Source organism: Cyanistes caeruleus, chromosome 3, assembly GCF_971803275.1.
Source record: "Cyanistes caeruleus chromosome 3, bCyaCae1.hap1.1, whole genome shotgun sequence".
NCBI lineage: Eukaryota > Metazoa > Chordata > Aves > Passeriformes > Paridae > Cyanistes > Cyanistes caeruleus.
In genome coordinates this window covers 98219950-98241317 of record NC_141703.1, presented here as the reverse complement: position 1 = coordinate 98241317, position 21368 = coordinate 98219950, and the positions used below count along the sequence as shown (strand labels likewise).

Genomic DNA, 21368 nt, shown 5'->3' with positions numbered 1-21368 from the left:
ACGGGAATTACAGCGGATAACCTGCCGTCCGCCGGGGGAAGCCCCAGCCACGGAGAATAAACTTCCCCTGCTGCCCCACCCGGCCCGCGGTCACCCCAGCCCGACCGCCAGAGAAACTTGGCCTCCCAGGACAGCCGCTCTCCCGGCGGCGGCCGCAGCGGATGTTCCTGGGGGAAAGAGTCCGTGGGTCTCCGCGGTGAGGGCTCCGGTTCGGACCCCGCCTCGCATCCCTCCCTCTTCCACCATCCCGGCCACGTCCCGCCCGGTTCCCCCCGCGCAGTGCGGCCGGCAGCCCCCGCCACCCCTCCCCGCCGCCGGGCGCCACACAAAGTTTCCCTCAACTCGGCCGCGTCCCCCGGCGATGCTGGGGCTCGGGTTTCTCCCCTCCTCTTCCTCCACCCGCCCCCTCGCCCGTCCGCCAAGGGGAAAAGTTCCACTTACTGCAGCAGAAACGAGAGAAAACCAGACCCAGCAGCCCCAGCCCCGGCCCGGGAGGCACCGCCGAACGCAGCAGCCGCCGCCGCCGCTGCCACCACCGGAGAGAGGCACCGCCACCAGCCGCTAGGAAAAGTTCCCGGCGGGCGGGAGGAGACGGCGAAGGAGGGAAACCAGCAGCAGCCTCTGCAGCGGCTCCAGTCCCTGCCATGCTCCGGGCTCGGCTCGCAGTCGCCGCCGCTACGACGCCCGGTCAGTCCCGCCCGGTCCCGCTGCCCGCGCCGCCGGCGCCTCCCCACACGGTGCCTGTGTCACTGAGCGGGGCGGGGCGCGCGGCTCCCGCCCTCTCAGAGCGGGCCGCACCACCCGCCGCCGGGAGGGGGACCGGGGGAAGGCGGGACGCGTGTGCCGGGCGCCTCCACCGCGACCCCCACCACCTTCCCCCCGCCCAGGGGCGAGTCGCCTCGCCCCCGCCTCTCCCACCCCCCTCTGTGGGACTCCCAGACTCCGCCCGCGCATCAGGGGGTTCCCGTTGGTATCAAGGGCGCCGTGGGAGGCTGGTGGGAGGGGGCGTCACGGCGTCCTCCCCCGGAGGGCTGTTGGTACGTCCCGCCCCGCCCCAACCGCCACCGCCCGAGCGCGGTCGGGGGCGCCCGGCCGGACTGGGCAGCCTCGCCCGCTCTCGCCGCTCCCCCTCAGGCTCCCGCCGCCCCCGCTCCCCGCCGCCGAGCCGGGGTGGCTTGCTCGGCCACTGCCCCGCGGGCTGGGGACCAGCCAGCAGCGCTCTCCCCGGGCGGGGAGCGGCGAGGGACCGGCCGCAGCCCATTCTGCCAGTCGCCGGGCGCGGACATTCCCGGGAGCCGAGAGGTCCGGCCGGGGCCGCTCCCGGCGGCCGAGGGGGGCCGGCCCGATTCCTCCTCGGCGGGGGCGGCTGGCCGCTGGGCTGGAACCACACGCCGGGGCCGTTGGCCGCGGGCGGGTAGCCCTTGCCCCGTGGTTTCGCCAACAATAAACTTTGCCGGCGTTGTCCTCGCATCGCTTAGGCTGCCCTTGGCAGAGCCCCGTGCGGGGCGCGCAGCTTGTGCCGGGCAGCGAGGGGCCGGGCAGGGGCACCGCTACCACAGCACCTCCCGACGGGGCTTGTGCCGGCGTCTGGGCGGCACAGGGAGCGTGGAGCGCACGGCTCCCAGGCGGTGCCGAGCCCGCGAGAGATGGCAGGACCCGAGGGCTGGAACCATGTGGGAGCGGAGCGAGCCCTGTGCAGAGCTCACCGAAGAATACCAAATACGGCCCTGTGCAGCCCGCGCACAGGGGTCCGGGGGCAGCAGGCAGAGTTTCTGTCACGCTAATGCCTGCAGGGATTCTTGGCTGTGGCACAGCACATAGCTTTGCTTTGGGAAAAAGCTGCCCCGCGCGGAGCGATGGTGCCCCAGCCACGGGCGGAGACCAATGCTGCGAGTATTGTCAGGGCAAAGTGGCTTCGCTCGAGGTGAAGAAGGTATTCGTGCCTTTTCCCAAGGTCCCGGGAGTCCAGCTAAGGGCTGTCTCAGAGTTAGAGCAGTCTGTAACCAGGTCGCAAAAGTAAAGGTGACTTTTCTAAGAAATGCTGTTTCTTTGCTGCATCTCGGCGCTGATCATCAGCTTTTGGGTACGTGGTGTCAATGGGTGTAATCCCCAGATGAGACTTTCAACAGCAAAATACAGAACCTTAAAAGAAGTGGCTTGAGAGTCTTGCCTCTTTACAGTCTAGGTGTGCCTTTTCATATCAGATGCACTATTCTTACAAAACCTCAAGGAAAATACTGAATAGCTAAAAATACCATATTTGCTGCTGAAACATCTGTGGCGAATGGGTTTCACATATTCCCCAAAATAGTGTCATATTTCCTGATTTCTTCTGACAGTGGACATGAAGAGCAGTTGCTCTCAAAGATATGTATGGCTAAGCTTATCAGATGCTCACAATAGTATGTTCATTCGTTCTTCAGCCACACTCCCCATTAGCTGGCCTCATTAATTTGTAACTGTGAAACGAAACAGAATTCAGGCAAAGAGTTACTAGAGAAGCAAATTGCTGGCTATGATGGATGTTGGACATTCCTCAACATTTTGCTGTGAAAACCAACATAACTGAAAGGACTCAAAGTTTTATGAAATCAATGTAATTTTGCCAGTCTGAACCTCCTCTAGTGCAAAACTGTTTTCCTTTCAATTTGCAGTAGGGATGTGGCTCGGGTGGTACACAGGGTGCTGTCCAAAGGATCACAGACGTGTTCATAGGGCAAACCTTTTTGTTTAAAAAAGGGTTTCGCACTCTGCTGATACTTTTGATGCCTGGTCCTTTACTCTGCTGTTAGACTCTGCCTTTTGATTCCATGGTAACCAATGTATTCCCCCATGCCAATAAACCTGGATAAATATAATACTGAATTAATCATTAGAGACCCATTTTTATTTATGATAAGAGCCTTTTTACCCAGGAAAACTAATGAGAATAATTGTAGCAGAATAATTTATACTGCTATGGCTTTGCTCATGTAACATCCCAGGTAGATGTTTTAATTGGGTGTAATTATTCCATTTCCCTGTATAGACAAGCCCTATATATAAAAATCCCATTTTATAGTTAGCAGTCGAAACAAATTACATTTCATAATTACATTTACATTGAGTTTAAGGCATTCTTAGGATGGGTAGGAAATATAATGGGGCCACAGTGTAATTGAGAGTGCAACCTTAAAATCCTGTTTGTGACAAGTATATTCAAATTGCCATCTGCTATATTTTTATTCCTTCTCATTCCAAAACAACAAAAAGCATTAAGTCTGTTTAAAATAAAATGTTTTGAAGGTCTAGCACCAAATTATGTACATCGATTCATGCAGGCTAAGGAAGCAAATGCAATTTGTCATATTTAAGCGGTACTGTGCCCAGTCTGTAGGTAACATCTTCCAGTGCCAGATTCAGCACTGTTGTAACCAGGCATCCTGGGGACTTTGTGGTACAAAAGGAAATTTGACTTCATGATATCAAGCCTAAATTTGGCTCCCTGATGCTTAGAACACTCCTGAAGGCATGATGCTCCAAACAATTAATCTTGCATAATATGGAATAAATGCGTATAGGACACACTGGCTCAGTTCTTGTAAATCCGTTGTCACTGGCATATTTTTTCCATAAAAAGATGGTTTTCCACAGTTGGCAGCAGTCCTGTTCAAAAGCATCTTTGAGCTTTAGAAATACAAAAGATTGTACTTTATTTCCAGTCCCTGTTTCCCTCTCTCTTTCTGGCCATTGTCCACCCACCTGCACATCCCCCCATGCAAAAATAAAAAATTAAAAAAAAAAAATCCCTTACCCTTAGTTTAGACCAGGGAGTTTGGCAAGTGTTTCCTTCTCAGTTCTTAACCCTTTTGGTAGTTTGAAAACAAAGCCCTGAAGCAGTGTGAAATTAACTTATACGCATAACATTTGAAGTGACGGCACAAATTCCCACTGGAATGAAGGGCTATTCACTTCAGTGGGAATGGGCAAATAGATTTGTGGCAGAACAATGTGCTTTTCTCAACACTCTCGCCTCCATTCCAATGGATGGGACAGGGCCTCCCTGGCGATGCTTGTGCACCACCACCCGTTATGACCCTTTAAAATAAAACCACACCAAAGCACCCCCAAACAAAAGTTGCCTCTTCTTATTTTTTCATGTGCATCCAGCTGGATGAGATATTTAGCCTGTTATTGCATGGAGTTTCTGAGATTTACTAACAGGTGGTTGCGTTTCTGCGTCGTCCCTCCAGCTGAAGTCAGAGTAATTGTCTCTGGCTGTGCCTCAGCAAAGCTGCTGCCTGAGAGACTGTTTTCTGTGCTGTATGGAGAAAGGTGCCTGTCCAATTCCTTGTCTAGAAAGCAATGGAAAAGCATCTCTGTAGGCTGTGCAGCAGGCGTGACTGACAGCAGTGCCAGCAAGACCAAAGGACATGGTCTGCATATTTATGTGCATGCGTTTCCTGACCCAGTGGTGGACTCCTTGCTCTGATCATTCATGGATGTGTTTGGGAAGGGCTCAGACAACACCCTACAGCACACAGTTTGGCTTGGTAGAGTGTGTTTTTAATACTTTTGAATCATTGAGGAATTTTTGGGGGAAGTATGCTCTATAACCATGACTGTAATGCAGAAATTATTAAAACTAGGAATATATTATAAAGCTAGATTATTCTTATGTTTCCCACTCTTTGCATACAGTATAATGAAAAACAATATGTGTTGTCACCTCATAAAATATCTATCATAATATTTTGATGTAAATCATAAACTAACTTAGCCAAGAATAACATACAGTTGCATGGTATATGATATTTTTAAAATCTATTTGCCAATCCTATTAAAGATGACATACTTAAATCTTTTTTCAATCAAATGCTATCCCTTTAAGGAGAAATAGGAGTGTCTGACTCCTTCTGCATTACAAAGTACAACTAGAAAATTGGTTCTCTTACTCACAGAGTGGTCAAGCTCTCCGTGTGTCTCAGAAAAGTTCCAGACCTCAGGCTTTTTGTCACAAAAGAGTAATGCAGTTACTGACAGTAATCACTCTCCAGCATTGTGTTTCATACCAGTGATCAGGAGCACATATCATCCAATCTGCGATGCAACTGTGATTCCTGTTGTCTCAGCCAAGAGATTTAAAACTCACAGCCAGCTAAGTAAATTCCTTGTACATTTCTGGCAGACAAAAAAATAATAGGTGAGGAAATGGTACACTTTCTAGTTAGATCTGTTTCCACTTATCTCATTGACAAAGAGAACAGAAAACTTCAGGATTCCTCTCAGAAGCACATTTGCAAGACAATGCTTCCCTGTTATCTTTCTGCTCTGCTTTCCTTTACAGTGGTCTCTTGCTCTCCTTCTGTATGCTTGTTTTCTTGCCTTTCTTTCTTCTTCTTTAACTATTTATTTGTATTTTTATTGAACTGTGATATTTTATACTAATAAATACAAAACGTCCTTTCATCCATTCATACATGTCTATTTGGACAGATGCACAATTTGCATACTTGTTTCTAAAACTACAACCTTTCTGGGCACATGCATTATATACCTAAGATGAGCAGAAAGAGCGCAGGAAGGCAAGAAGAAGAAAAGTGAAGGGAATGGGTGGAGAAGAAAGGAAAAGGAGAGAACAAGTGAGTGAGGGCTTGTTATGGTACTATGACATTTTAAAAGCAGGTGTGTGGTTAGAAGTTAGAAAGAGGGGAAGAAACCCAAAGGACCATGCCCTGTTCTGTAGCTGGGAGTAGCTGATGCAGCAGGAGGAGGATGCTAAAGTAGTGTCATTCACCCTGGGGCTGCTCCTGGCTAAAACTATTAACCAGAAGCTGAATGTGTTTCCAGTCTGCTTGCTGCCAGTTGGACATACCTGTACTGCAGTTCCCTGCCCTTGGCACTGGTCTCTCCAGTGGCCAAGCATTCCTCCAGGCACACCTCCACAGTCTGGCTGACTTCCTTCACCAGGGAGAGATGCTGACCCTCTGCTTCATCCAGACCCTTCATCCAGACTCTAGTGGTGGAGGAGGGATGATTATCCAAGATGGTCCTGGTCCAGCTATGTAGGAAAATTATTGCTGTCTTCACAGAGGTTTCTCTCACAACTATAGATAACCAAAATCAGTCTTCTTTTCTACAGTGTCAAAAAGAAGAAAGATGACTTCCAAAACAGAAATGTATATTTCAATGAGGTCACAATTTTATAGTGCATACCTACATTTTGCAATGATATTTTCATTGTGCCAATTCACTGACATGATCTCAGCCCCAGCAGGAGGTTAGTTCCTGATTCAAGGAAAAGGAAAAGAGAGTTTTAACATTCATTTTAATGCGAACATTTATTCATTTTTAGTATCTGCACTGTTACACTAGCTTCACTTAATTATGGGAGTAGAAGCAGGTTTAGAATTCCCTGGAGGAGCTTGCTCTTTTTTCTTTTTAGACTTACTCTCTTCATCTTCTCAACTGCTCCTCCCTTAGTCTTTTCATTTTCCTTGAGAGTGCTTATTCTTACCCTTAGAAATGAGCACATCTTGGCAAGAATTTAACAGCTAAAAATGGTGTAAACTTTGTTTTTCTTCTTTTCCCCTCTCTTTTCCTCTGTGGATTGATAGTTAAATGCAGCAGGTTTTCCACAGTGTGATAAGTGGAGTGCATGAACCCAAAGGTTATGCCTGCCTGTGCCTTAGGGATACGTCTTGGAGATGTAGTGTATGAAAGATGCATCAAGGTAAAGTCACAAGGTAACTGCAGTAACATGCTGTATTCCTGCTGCTTACATCCATGTTTGATACTTGAAACCATCTTAACTTCTGTGGATATAAAAACCAGCATAAGACTGAAACATAGCGTGGTTCAGTTATAAGAGGTCACATTACTATACCTGTAGATTTCTACTGTATGAAGCCTGTGGACATTGCATTTTCTGTTCTGCATTTTTTTAATATCTAGAAAAATTGATGTTGCCCTGAAACTAAGTGGAGGTCTCAGTCTCTGAATCATTTTTGAGCACATTTTATCTCAGATCAAGTATTTTAAAACCTTGAGTGACAAAGAGGAGTGCATATTAATTTTAAGCAGCTTTACACTTTACTTTTACACTTTACTTTTACATATGTAATTGAATTCTGAATTTCCCCTTCAACTTTCAGTGTGAAAAGGGTAGCCCAGAATGCACCTACATACTTTTTGATCCTTTGAGAAAAAAAACAAACCCAAAAACCTGAAGGAACATATTAAACTTGAAAAACAAGTCTCTGTGCACACTTCATTTCTACACATCTTTTTAATAGATGCTGTTACAGGCAGACCAAAAACCTCAAAAACTCTGCTTTAACCTGAGATCTGTCCCAAGGTATGTCTTTGCACCAAGAGAAGCAATGCTGGTACACGTGAAAACATCACTGAGGCTGGAGTTTTCATCTGTGTAAGTATCTTGCACCTCTTTGATTATTCCCATATACAAGACAAAGCTGCATTTCTGAGAAAGCAAAAAGCCTGATACCTGTAAGGAAAAAACTCTGCCTTTATTGATAATAACTAAACCTAAATTGCAATTATGTAACTGTTTTATGTAGAAATCACCTCCTGATCAAAATCATTATGTAACAAGCACAAAATCTGAGTAGATCAAGAGCACATAATAGTGGATTTTTTTATTTGGTCATCCAGGGAAAAATGTAATTTGAGTTGTGCCAAAAAAGAACATTGCTCAATTTTTTGGCTTTGACAGACATTTCTGACCCCTTCAAATTAGGTCACTTTTAAACAAAAGCATAATTTAAATGTGAAGTATCAGTGTTTCATTTCAGAAATATTTACTGTTTCCTTGTTTCAGTCCTCCAAAATGAGACATTCTGCAAATTTCTGGAAGCTGTCCCAAATTCACAAATGTTTTCAGATTCTGCAAAAATGAGGTTTGGATTTGTAATATTTTAGCTGGTGGGAGTGGAGGGTGGAGTAAGGGTACACCTACACCTTATTTAAGTGTTCACAAGGCCTGAGGTTTTTCTCCCTTAATTTATAGCAATCCACTCAGAAAGGATTAAGTTATCCAAATCAGCCCATCCAGTAACAGAAATACAAAAGTCCTCTTTTCAACTTACATGAAATATATCAGTTTAAAGGAATATTCTACATGAGGAGTACAGTAACTGAAACACCTGACATTCTTGCAATGTCATCATTTATCAAACATGATCCATGAGGAATAGAGGCTTGAGTGGTAGAACACACTCCTATGTGACTTTAGGAATGAGAGGAGCCCACTTAAAACTCACTCTAAGTGACATGTAGATGTAAATACCTTGAGAAACACAGGCTGTAAAACATATTTCTCCTGCCCACAAACTCACACCTGCTAATGCCTCATAAAATTAGTTGCATCCTCAATACTATCCTTCAACAGCAGGTTTTAAGGCCTAGCTATATATTTAATTATTTATGTTTTGTCAGTTCCTTTACATCCAAGCACATTCAACAGCATATGGGATCAATTCTTCAGCAGTGATTTTATTATAGTTTCTATATAATGTCACTTTGGTATATCCACCCTGTTCCCACCCCTGAGCATATGGTGTCTCTTTTTTTAATACACATGAATTAGAGAAAAGCACCAACATTAAATACGAATCTCTTGGGTTTTGATGCTTGCCAGTCATCGAGTTGTTTGCAAATGTTTTTAATATCAATTTCACTTCTGTACCACAAATGTTTTGTTAACATCTGTCCTGCAGCAGATGATCATTTTTATTTAGTGATTTAGTTACGTATCTATATTTTGGTGTGAAAACATAATAGTCACTCTTGGGCTTTAATCTGTGGAAGGGATGGAACAGAATGAAATGCAGTCAGTCATGCTTTGCACTTGAAAGGAACAACGCCATTGTTTCTTTGTTTTCTGCTTTAATCCTAGGTATAATGGGCAGAATGGCAAAAATAAATTGAGGTCTTTGTTGCAATTCTCCCTCTCTCAGCCAAAGCAATGCTTTCTCTCACGTATGTGTACATCGTCTATCAAATATTTAAGGATCTTTTTGCACCAGCTGCTGTGCTGTTTCACTTTTTACTTCAGTTAAGCTCTCTAAATAGTTTGATGAGCAAGAAAAATGATGCCAACCTGACAAATTCTGCTCTTCAGATTTTTCTCCTGAAGTTACTTGATCGTGAAACACAATGGTGGCCATATTTCACTTTTGGGGCAATAGGAGCTGTCAGCCCTCTTATCATTGAATCATGGAATCACAGAATTGTGGAATCACAGAATCATAGAAAGGTTTGGGTGGTACAAAAATCTTACAGATCATCTAGTTCAAATCCCCCTGCCATGGGCAGAGACACCTAGAATGACAAATCTGAGAAAAGCCAGTACCTCATGGCTTTGCGGGGCAACCACATGGGTTTTTTTGTCATAGTTTCTTTATTTCTCACCAGTTTATGATAATATGATCACAAAAACTTGTTAATATTTTCAGTTTGGTTGTGTAAATGATTTAATGCGGTTCAGGAAGGGCAACATCCGGTTCATGAACTGTATTTCCAGAGAAGATTACATGTTCCACTATAGACTACTGCCACCAGCCTTGAGTGGGCTGGATATTTAACTTACCCATTTCAAACTGTAAATATTATTTTATGTTATTTTTAGCGATTCTTTATTTTTAATCAGTTATGTTCTTTTCTGGCAAACAGTTGAATGAAACTCACAGTAAGTAAAATGGGAAATACAGAGAAGTAGCAGATAGTCCTGGTCATCCTGAGCCCTTATCATGCCAAATCTGACTCTTTTGAACATAACAGAAATGGATGGTTTGTCATGAGCTGATAATGATGCAATGCTTTTATTAGTATGGGGTTTAAATAAACTGCATAAATAGTTGTGGTTATATCAGTAGCAGAGTGATTCTAACAGATCTTGTTGGGGAGAGGCGGTGTTCAAGCACAAATGCCAACAGCCCCCAAAAACATGTAGCTATTCAACAAGAAACTAAGCACATTTTCACCAGGACAGAAAAGTTTCTCATTTTGATAGCAAAAAATGTATAGCCAATTGTCATCAAATTTCTAAGGATTTTTGTCTGACTGATCTAAAATACACAGTCTAAACCCTGACAGCAATTTTTAGCTGCATTGTTTGTTGGTTGTATCACTTCAATTTCCCGTGAGGCACCTCCATCAAGGTTGTAAGTTCTCAGAAAGGCAAATGAATAAAAAAGCTTCTCCAAAGTGAGACTCACTTGTATTATTATTATTATTATTATTAGTATTTTGATTAACAGTCTCAGAAATGGGATTCATAGAATCATAGAATTCTGGCTTGGAAGGGATATCAAGGATCATATGGTCCAATCTTTTCTGGCAAAAGCATAGTGTGGAAAAGATGGCCTAGCTGAATCTTAAAAAGTGTCCAGTGTTGGAGAGTCCCTGGCAGGATTCCAGTGGCTGATTATTCAGTTTGTGAAAAATTTTCATCTTGTGTCTAATCAGAATGTCTACAGGAGTAACTTATACCCTTAAGGAACCCATGAGGGAAGAAAACAACTTAAGTGAGGCACTAATAAATAACTTCACTTGTAAGGATGTGAACCCTGCATGAGAACTGGGGTGTTTGAAATCTGTCCAAAAAGGTGATTTTGGTGCTTTGTTCAGTCAATAAACAGAAGACATTGTACCCTCCACTGTATGCATGGAAAATAGAATACATTATGTATTGAACAACTCCTTTCCAGGTGGAAAAATTGTATAATCCTTAATTTTGGTACATTATGTGCAGAGCTCTATGCCATTAAATATTTATATGTCCCTGACCAGTAATACATAAATATGTCTTTTAAAAGTTAAGGTCACAGAGGTAGAAGACAGACAGTAATTTATGGTTTTCTAGTTGTATGTTACCAGAGGAACATTTTTTGTGTTCTACGCAAAACAAGATTATAGTTGCAACCCAGCCATCATTCTCATATGTTGCATCTTTCTGCCTGTGAATGAATCTATTTATCTAAATAAGTGTGTTAGATGCAACTTTTCTTATGAGTAACCTGATCCTGCAAAGAAAATGCATGTGCTTTATTTTATATGCCTGGTATGACCAAAACAGTGGCACATGTAGAATTCAGCCTATGTGTTCATCTTAACAGTACAGAAGCGCTGATTTGACTTGATTACAGTGAATTGGGAAGTTACACCAAAATCTCTTGTTCTAATCAGAAAATGTCAGAAAACAAATCAGATTTTCTCACAAGGGAGCATACACCATTTTCAAAAAGGCTGGAATTTCTGGTGAGAGTGAGAATCACCAAGACTAAAAGTTATCTGAAACACGTAAACCCCTATATTAGCAAATCATGTTTACCACATTAAACATCTTCAGGAGACAGAGAATACACCATGGACCCTGATAAAAAAGAAGTCATTAAAGTACTGATGCAGGGATATGTATTTGAGACTCAAATGAAGACTCAGGCAAGAGAGGAACTTCAGCCTGGGAGATGAAAAAATGTTTTACATGAAGTGCTGGAAAGCTTTTAGATGTAGCTGTGGACCACTCACAACTCTTAAATGCACACAGGTTGGAAAATACCTACTGGATTACTTTTGTGAAACAGAAATATTTTTTCTTATTCAGCTGTTATGACTGTGTCTATTGTTCTTTCTCCATTTTGCAGAGAATATTTTTACATCCTTTATTGTTGTAACAGCAGGGAGAGGTATTTTTTTATCAATTACTGTGAAAGTCACTGAAAGTACAGTTTTAAAGTGACCAAAATTGTTCACACAAATGAATGTAATTTGGCAAATAATTACAGCTGAAAAAATATGGAAGCAGTGTAAAAAGATCTGAAATGTTTCATTTTAAAATCACCAACTGCTTATTTTGACATATTTTAATGAATCATTTTGGGTTTCTTCTTTCAAACAACTTTTTTTTACTGGCAAGTGGTCTATATTTTTTAAAGACAAAATAATTAGAGGCACATAATCTGAGAACAGAATGCAGCATTACAATGAAAAATACACAGAAGAAGTTCATTTCTATTTCAATGTAGAAGATTTTTCTATATTTCAATGCAATTATTGAACTAAATATAATCATAATTTGCTCTGATGTATTAGTAATAACTGTAGGTGTCAATAACCCAATGTATGGATATCAATTAAGACCCAGTTACATTTAGGAAGAAAAAAACCACCTCATAAATGTGTGACAACGCAATTAATTTGTCTTTCCAGTGTTCACAGGTAACACAATGGACTAGAAGTGTCTAGACCTTGTGTGAATGCATGACCAGCCTATCTAGGTCTTCAGAACTGAAGTATGTTAGAGCAAGGAGTGAGGTCAGGGCTGCAAATAGGCCTGGCTTAATTCAAACTGTCCTCTGAAAGATGTACAGGCTATGACCAGCCAGCTTTGCAGAAAAAGCCTGCCATGGTAAGAAGCTCATCAAGAGCCCACAGAGTTCCTTGAAAAACTGGCTTAAGGTCATCCTGCATAGCCAGATATAAGGGGAGGCATGAGCTTGCTTTATTTCCTGAATTCATGGAGATCTGCTGAAGAAGCACAATGGGACAGCACCAGGAGCAGAAAGCTTGTGGCACTCACAAGTGAACATCTACAAGATGTGTTTGGAACACACCAGACCCCAACTTCAGAGCTTTGGCATGGAACACACAGGGCTCATAAAATGGGCAGAGAAGAGTTAGGATACATGGCACAATTCCAGGGTGTACAAGTGTTAACTATTAAAAGAGCTGTGCTGGTGCAAAAGACATGAAGGATTTGGATCATGTTCTTTCACTTATTTTTTTCTGAACTGATGTAAAGCTGATCCAATAAAACCCCACCAAGCATCTGTCAGCTCCTGGGTGCAGCACAGAAATCCTCAGTACAAAATTCTCCTCGTGAAATGATGGGGTTCAGGCCTTTGTACAGAAGACCTCTGATCCACCAGTCAGTTAAGAGCCACCACACTACAAAGTTTAAACCTTTTCTCCTCCATTACAGCAACACTGTAATGGTTTTCTAATTGCTTATGCAAGTACCTTGCTAAGTTAAAATGGCTCTATATCCCCTTAGCTTACAACTAGTGAATTAAAGTTTGCATGTGCCAGCTTTTTCACATTTTTGTGAAAGAGCAACAGAGGGGAAAACTGAAGGGATTAGAGCTAAATAAATATTTACTGAGTTTGATTTTGCTGTCATTTCATGGCTAATGTTAAGTACAAGGTGACTGCAGGACTGCTGAAAGTGTACAAACAACATTTATCTGCTGGTTTTCTCCTCATTTTGAAATGTATCATAGAATCCAATTTCATGGCATGTTTTGCCTTTATATATGTATATCCCTTCCCAGGTGGAATACCCATTTTTTGTTACCTGTGACACTTTCATTTCTCGTGTATGCTTCTAAAATTCAAGGCTCTGTTTCCTCATTTAGATATGCCTTTATGCTAAACTGTGGCAGAGATTTACTGCTGCAGCAGCTACTTTTTGACTCTCTCAGGCAGCTAGCTATTTTCTACAAAATCCTCCCTGTTACAGGATTCCAGACTACCCATAGATCACTCCAAACAGGAATCTGGTTTGAACATTCAAAACCAGATCTCCTGCTAACAAAAGGAACTTTGTTGCTCTCTATGTAGAATTCAGCTGAAAGTTAATTAGATGCATTCAGAGTAGACAACTATATTAAAAAACCCATGTAGGTGCAAATATGTAACTTTCTGATATTTTATTTGAGTAAAGATTTCATGAGACTAATAAAAAAAAAAATAGAACAATGTTTCCTACATTGTTTGCCTCCATGCAGAGTAACTATAATTCACAAAAATTTGCAGGTGTAGGCGAAGATGACAAATTCATACACTGTTGTAAAGCGTAGCACCTTCTGCTGACTAGCTTCAGACATTTACAAAAGAGAGGTTCATGCCACTCTACTTTTTTTGCCTCCAGACCATTTCCAAAGTCAGCTGAAGGCCTTAAACTTAATCCTCAGGCTAATTAATGGTTGGAGCCCCAGCAACACAACAGATCCAGTTTCAGCCTCTGAATGGCTGAGGCAGATTCCTCTCCCTGGAGAGAAGCGCAGCACAGAGCTGGGGAAACTGCACTTACCCATGGACTGCAGCTCTATAGCACAACCAGCTGCCCCTAGGAAACCTTCTGAAGGTGCTTGGCCATGCAGCCACAGTTTATGGCTATTGGCCTGTTCACATGGTTGTGGCAACCTCCCTTGAAGGTATATTACATGGCTTTGTGGAAGTCATGTGAGAGTTGGTAGCTTCTTAAAAGTTTAATAATTCAGAAAGGATTTCTCCCCTTCTCCCATCATAACACTCCAGAATAAAAAATTCACAGCAGACAAAACAAAACAAACACAGACAAAACTCAGCTAAGGTCATTAAACTGTCACACAGATTGTACATAAAGACTGAGGCACAGGATGAACCTATGGACACCTAGAGGAAGTGTCTTTTACAAGATGTTCTTTGACTTGAAAAACATAGAGGGATTAATCTGATGAAAAATATACATTTATTATTTCCAGTCTCTATTTTCTTCAAAGACAGTGCAAGGCATCTTTGTGGTGCAGTACATCTCATCCTAAGTGCACAATCAAAATAAGGTAGATGAACATATCTTTGAGAGTGCTTGCTTCTAACTTTGAGCAATTAGAAAAGCTGAACTAACTAGCTCAGGTGAAGGCACCGGCATTGTAGACATGTAAATTAGGGAAAGGGAAGTCTTATGAATATATTTTGGGCTGAGATTCATCACAATTTGAGCAATTCATTTATGTATGAAGTTTGCACCTGAACAGACTTTATATGACTGGAGACAACCTCAGTGTCCTCTGCACAGGCATGAAAAGGAAATTGAGAAGTGTGTGAGAATTCTTTAAGTGAAAACAGGCTATGTTTTACAAGGCAAAAGGAAGAGATGCTGCACCCTCTCTGACTACCCCTGTTACAGCCCTCTCTGGTCATTGCTGGCTGTGTGTTAGCCACTGTGCTGTAATGCCAGTTGTTGGCACCACGCTGTCACCAACCCAGACTCAGAACAGCTGCAGAAGGGAAGGTGCAGGATTTATTGCCATTTGTGTCCCAGAGCTGAATCTTTGAGCAGCTCCATAGTGGAGTAACAAATCCACTAATTGCCAGAAGGGACTCCTGTTTTCTCACGGGCACAAGGAATACAGTAGCTCTACCTTTTTGAAGTTCTGAATTTCCTTACTTATTTCTTCTTATCTGAAGTGATTATATTCTTGTCAGGGTTATTTTTATTTTTATTTTTTTATTTTTTTACTGTGCCATAAGAACATAAACACTATTGGCATACAGGGAAGCTATTGAGAGCAATAATTTAATGGAATACACAAGAAGTAAGGAACAGCCTCTGTTGAAACCTTGGAGGCTCTAATACCATCAGTCTTCTTTCCATACTGAGGTTTTGGCTGACATGAATCCCAAGCATAACTGTGCATATGCAGATCTTGTACATGCATCTTTTAATGTGACACACATACAGGGACGTCAGGCTTTAAGGGACACAGAGGCTCATTTGGATGTTGGTATAATCTGTGCTATTATTCTTCTCTCCATGTGTATGAGGCCATAAATGTACACATGCGTATGAATTCATGTCTAAAAGCACTCTTTTCAAAGGTTTACCCTTGATTAATTATAAAAAATGGTGCTACAAACCCATTTTCCACTCTAGGACTTCTCCCTTCAGAGGCATCCATCTCAAATTTGAAATCTGGATGGTGTTTTCTCTGTTTTCTGGCACCCCACAAGGGAAGTAATTTGCAGAACATACCCTTACATTTTTAATCCACATGACAAACCCTTTAGTTCCGCTGAAGGATATAGTTAGAGAGAGCTTAACATTTTGGAGACCTATGCACACTAACACACAATCAAAGTAATTTTTTACCGACTTCCTACTGATTTCTTTTCCAGCTTACCTGCCATACACTAAAACTTCAGTCATGACACTGAGCTGTAGCTTCTGAACCTGAGCCATGTAACACTTGTTGGTATTATGAAATTATGAAAATTTCTTACCCATATGAAACAATAGATTCAGTATCAACTGACTCCATTGGCTGTTGTAACATCTCTTCTGTACTTTCCAGAGGGAACATTTGCATCATTTTACCACAAATAAGATTAATATAGAGACAGACAGTGATATGCCTTGATATTTTAATAGAGTGCAACTTTCTGTTGAAGGAAAAAAAAACAACCTACCTCCCAAAAATAATAACAGGAACCAAATACTAATTAAGATATCTTTCCAGATTACAATCAAACATGGTGATGTTTCACAGGTGCTCACAAGACTTCTTCAAAGTTATGACATATCGCTAGAGGACACTAAAGGATTCACATGAACACTCTGTGTCAGAACAAAAAACCTGTCACTTTATTCTCTGACTCCAGTATTTATGGATTCTCAACAATGACCAGGGATGGGACAATTAAGTTACCACCTTCCCAAGAACACTGCTCATCACGTCCATCAAAGATGTTTCTTAGAAGGAATGTGATAAACAACTTATGTTTATAGAATTTTCATGGGAAAGTAACTAAAACTATGAAAACATTATCAGAGGTTTAATTTTCAGGACGACAATGACTTCAACTTAACCGTGGGCTATGGGGTTATAATTGTTGAAGCTGTTGAGGCTTATGCTCACCAGAAGGCCCTGTGGGAAGGCCCAGCTGCAGGCTGCATGGTTGGAAGTGGGTTTGGGTTGGGAGGCAGTCATGGCTCGTGGACAGCAGCGCTGCAGCTGAGCCAGCCAGTGGGTGCCCTTCTTCTGTCAAGTCTGGGTTTGTCTGGTTGAGATTAAAAAAGGAGTGTTTTTTACAATAAAGTGATTTCCTTTGCGTGCACAAGGGGTCTGTGTCTCTTTGTTCCCTTTTGCTATACTTAACCAAGTGAAGGCAAGTGTGTTTGGAAGGGATACCATGGTTGAGATGTTGTAAAGGAGTGAAAATTAAAACCCCAATGGAAAATTTGAGAGGATTTAATGGAAACATATATTTCTAAAATATGATTTGGCCAGACTATTGAAATTTATGGGTGTAACTAATTCATTAGGCACTTTTATGATCATTAATGATCAGAAGCTTGAGTCCTTTGGATAAGCTTGTCTAGAAAACATGGTAAGTTAAGCAGAGATGATCTCCTGTTGCCATGATAGAATTAATTAAATACTGTCTCAGAATGATGTCTTGGTTGAACATCTTATCTGTACTTATATATGCTCTAACATATTTTATCCTGTTACTATTTATGGTCACTGCTTACTCAGAAACCTAAAAGATAGGCCAATAAAAAAAAAATAGAGAATACTGGTATATAAAAAGATACTGTAGTCACTCCAGAGTTCAAGCTAAATCAGTATCTTGACAAGGTGCATTAAAATGTTATGTTCATCACCCCAGATGCTTATTTGCATTACTTCTATTTGAGTCATTACTTCTCATGTATAGGAGGTAAAAATCTTTATTGTCTAACTGATATCCGCTTTAAATAAAAACATTTTTTTTTAATGTTTCTTACTGTTCAGGGTAATGATGGTACAATCTTCCACACAGGGATGCAAAGTGAAAATAAGAAAGTGCTCTGGTCATAAATATTATGGTGAATACCTCTGTAAAAACTGTGAGTCTAATTTGTGTTTCTTATGATGAAGAAATGTGTGGCAAAATTACAAAATGACACATTTGAAAAATGAAATTTAGTGTCTAGTCCTGCTTAATGCTCATATGTATTAGAGAAAGAAGTGCACTTCAAGAATACAATTTATGTTCCTTTTTGCAATTCTTGTGCAAAACAGCCATTGCAGTCATTAGGTTTTCAGTGTTAGAGTTACTCCTGATGTTTATCAGACCTTTACTGATATAACTCTGAAGCCCCATCAGTACTAAACATGATCTCTACCTTGGATATATTGAATTCTAGCCAGACTGTAATTTACATTGCCATCACTATCAATTATACCACAGGTGTGTCCAGGACTTCAGAATAAGCATAGGAAATATAAGTGCACACTCAAGCACTCTACATGAAAACATTCTATTATCTTGCCATTCACTGACACCCCGGAGATGAACAATGCAGCTTATACAGTGTGCAACAGTGATAATATTGGCAATATTTCCTGCATCATGGAAGCATGAGCCATCCTTTGAAATTCTCCTAGGAGACATAAATTTGATAGCCAATCAAAGCATCAAAAATCTAGGATGTGAGCCCTGTAACAGATCATGTTTTTGAAGCAATCCTACAGCTTTATATAGTCATAGAAAAGACAGTGCCCCCCACCCCTTCTGATTATCATTTGAATGATGTTTGCTGCAGAACTAGTACCTAAAGAAAGCAAACCACTTAGGTAAATTATCTGCTAGATGAAAGTCATTTATATTCACCATTCAGCATACTGTGACTCGATTTTCTTGATGGAACCTCCTTTACCACCTTTCTGTGGGAAACAGGATTGAAGGGAGGACAAAGTGGCCCAACATAAGAAAAAGTATAAGAATATATGGAAAACCTTCTCTTTAAGTTTTTCTGTACTGGAAGTCAGTGGGAGGGAGTCTGCATATGGTATACATACTCACATTTATTTATGCAAATAATGATGTAACTTGAGATTTCTCTTTCACCTAGTAATATTTGTATGTAATTCCCACATTTTCAGTATCCACACCATTGTAATACCATGCTAATTTGTACTCTGTCTCTGAGTCACTTCATTACATCTTACTGAAAAACATGACTGACCCATGTTTGCATTCCCATGACTGAAATAGCTTTGGAATCTGTGTGCAGGCTTCTCATTGTCTTTGCTTGCTTTTGTCTTCTTAGACTCCTAGTAAAGGACATTTTTGTAAACTGCTCATGGTTTCTTCTGTGCCTGTGCTACATTATGCCAATATTAGTTGAAAATTACAGATGACTTCAGTGAATGCATATGTACAGACTGCTAGGAATTTCTGGTCTTTGTCTTCTGCTGCAAAGTGAGCCTGTACAAGTTTGTGTGACACGTGAACTGTGCAAAATCTTTTCTGAGCTTTTTTTAAGCTCTGGTTTTATCCATGGGAATGCACGGCATTTTATTACTTCAAATCTGAAGCTCTTTGTTGTAACGAGGACAGAAAAGCAGAAACCAAAAGCTTAGTGAAAGAATTTTAGTTAAAACAACTAGCTAGCAAGGTCTCTGATCACCTTGAGTTATAGCAACTGCGAATATAAAACACATAATAGAAAATGCTTTTGTTCATAGAATACAGATGCTAAAATAATAAAAGCATATTTTCAGATACACATTTAAGTCGTCTGTGTTTTTCTGATATCATATTAGTTAACTCCAGCAAACTTCATCTGGTTATTTGAGGTGATTTGGTAAATGATGAATATAATTTCTTTATAGCTGGGCAAACACAGACATGTAGAAAGTGAAATATTGACAGTTCAAGTGACTTCTTTTGTGACTGTGTTACTGATAGGTTGAGATAAGAATCACTTCCAATAGGTTTGTATTTCAAATGAATGCATCCCATCATATGGTGCTGGCAATTAGTAGAAACAAGATGCTGATGTCAGGCTCTGTGAAATCCCAAATAACACTGTACACAGACTAATGTACTATTCAGGAAGTGATTGCTGATTCAGGAAGTGACTGCTGCAGGAGGAAGGAATGGAGTTATTCCCCAAGAACTGTATCAGGAATATTTTTATACAATTCCTGTGACAATTATTCTTGCTTTTTTTTTTTTTTTTTTTTTTCTTTAAACGTTTTATTTTTATTAGCTAACCCCAGAGTAAAATATCACTAATTTTCCAGAGAAGCTATTGGGCATTCTGATGAACATTTACATACCTGTAAAAAGACAGAGCTGTCTGAATACCTATAGTTAAGACTTTGTAATTTTGATACAAATCAATCATACAATTTTGAATAGGAAGTGTTGTTTGGCTATATGTGATTTACATGAGGTGTTTTAATAAGATAACAGATTCTGTGAGCTGCAGATCATTTCCACTGAGGAGCTGAGAATTGTAAATTCATGTGTCAATCAGTTAATATTGAGAATGTTCATGCATTTGCAGAATGTGGATCTAAGGAGAGAGGTTCATATTATTTCCCCTTTCTCTACATCTTTCCTCTCATTTTAGAAGATGACTGTCCCAAAGAACATTTACTGGAATATCTACTGTTGAATTATATCATTGCTGATAGCTTTCAGTGAACATTGCTGTTGTAAGTAAAAATCCTGTAAAGCTAGGATAAAAGCTTTGAAGATAAGAAAGATTACCATGGGAATGTCATTATTTGGAGAGAAAGAAGTAAATGCACTCCCATAAAAACCTTTAATGATTGTTTTACATAAATGCATATCAAAAGGAAAAGTGCCAGGATCAGTAAATGATCAGGGTATTTTTTCCCCTTGTTTTTAGTTGAGTCGGGCTTATATACCAATTTAATCACCTCAGTTTAGATTCTCATTTAGTATAAAGCATAGCAGTTTTCCTAGAATAAATGATAGCACATTCAAACATGTAGAAAATGTCTTCTCCTCTCCCTTCCTCTCATCTGCCATCCCTTCTCCCTCCACCCCTAGTTCCTCTTCCCTTCCTTCACCTTCTGTTCCTTTTCCCTTCCCTTCCTTTCCTTGCCCTCCCTTTTCCTCTCCCTCCCATCTCCTCAAACCATTTTCTGGTTTTACATCTTAGAAATGTATTCATTATGAAATATGAGTATCAAGGGTAATAGACTTTATAGGATATTGTAATTCTCAAATATGAAGAAGCTCACTTCATGCTAATAAATTATATCTCCAGTAGAAGAATGAAGACTGAATCTGAGTTTTCTTTCAGCCTGGCAGAGAGTTGAAAAATTCAGTATATTTTAATTAAAGCAGCCTAATCAAAGCCCAGATCATGCTCTCAATTCTTTCTTTTCTCAGAGCAGAGGAAATAACAGGTGTGCTAGAACTGTTGTCTTCCCTTCCAACTACAGAAGTCAGACATTCCAACTTACAGCTCAAAGTCCAGTTCCCCACAGCTACCCTGAAGGAGGGCAGGCAAATATCCAAGTGATCATCCTCCGCTTTGGCTGATAAAATTCTTTGCAAGTGAGACATTCTAATACAGACAATTGTTTATCATCAAGAGCAGGAAAACTATTTCACATCCTTACCCTCCCAGCCAGGACAACTAGATGTGACAAGAGCTATGGGATCTAATTTGTGAGTTATAAATAGGGAAAGCAAGCTTGTTCTTTAGTTATTATTGTGGTGCAGTTTGGTCACAGGGCGCCTGTGTGCACGCCAAATCACTAATTTCTTGAGGGGCTCAGGAATATCCCAGCTGT

The 21368-nt window shown here is 41.0% G+C and overlaps 1 protein-coding gene across 2 annotated transcripts in view; it reads right to left on the bottom strand.

Moving 5' to 3' along the window:
* The window catches only part of NECTIN3 (nectin cell adhesion molecule 3), a 58268-nt gene extending 57318 nt beyond the window's left edge, over positions 1-950 (bottom strand). Inside the window, exon 1 of one of the 2 annotated variants that reach the window (XM_086883283.1) lies at positions 442-950. In XM_086883283.1, the coding sequence (XP_086739409.1) occupies positions 442-646 (205 nt within the window). In that variant the 5' untranslated portion in view covers positions 647-950. The remainder of the gene's footprint in view (positions 1-441) is intronic. The other variant, XM_086883284.1, reaches the window with a different exon arrangement.
* Between the last annotated feature and the right edge of the window lie 20418 nt (positions 951-21368).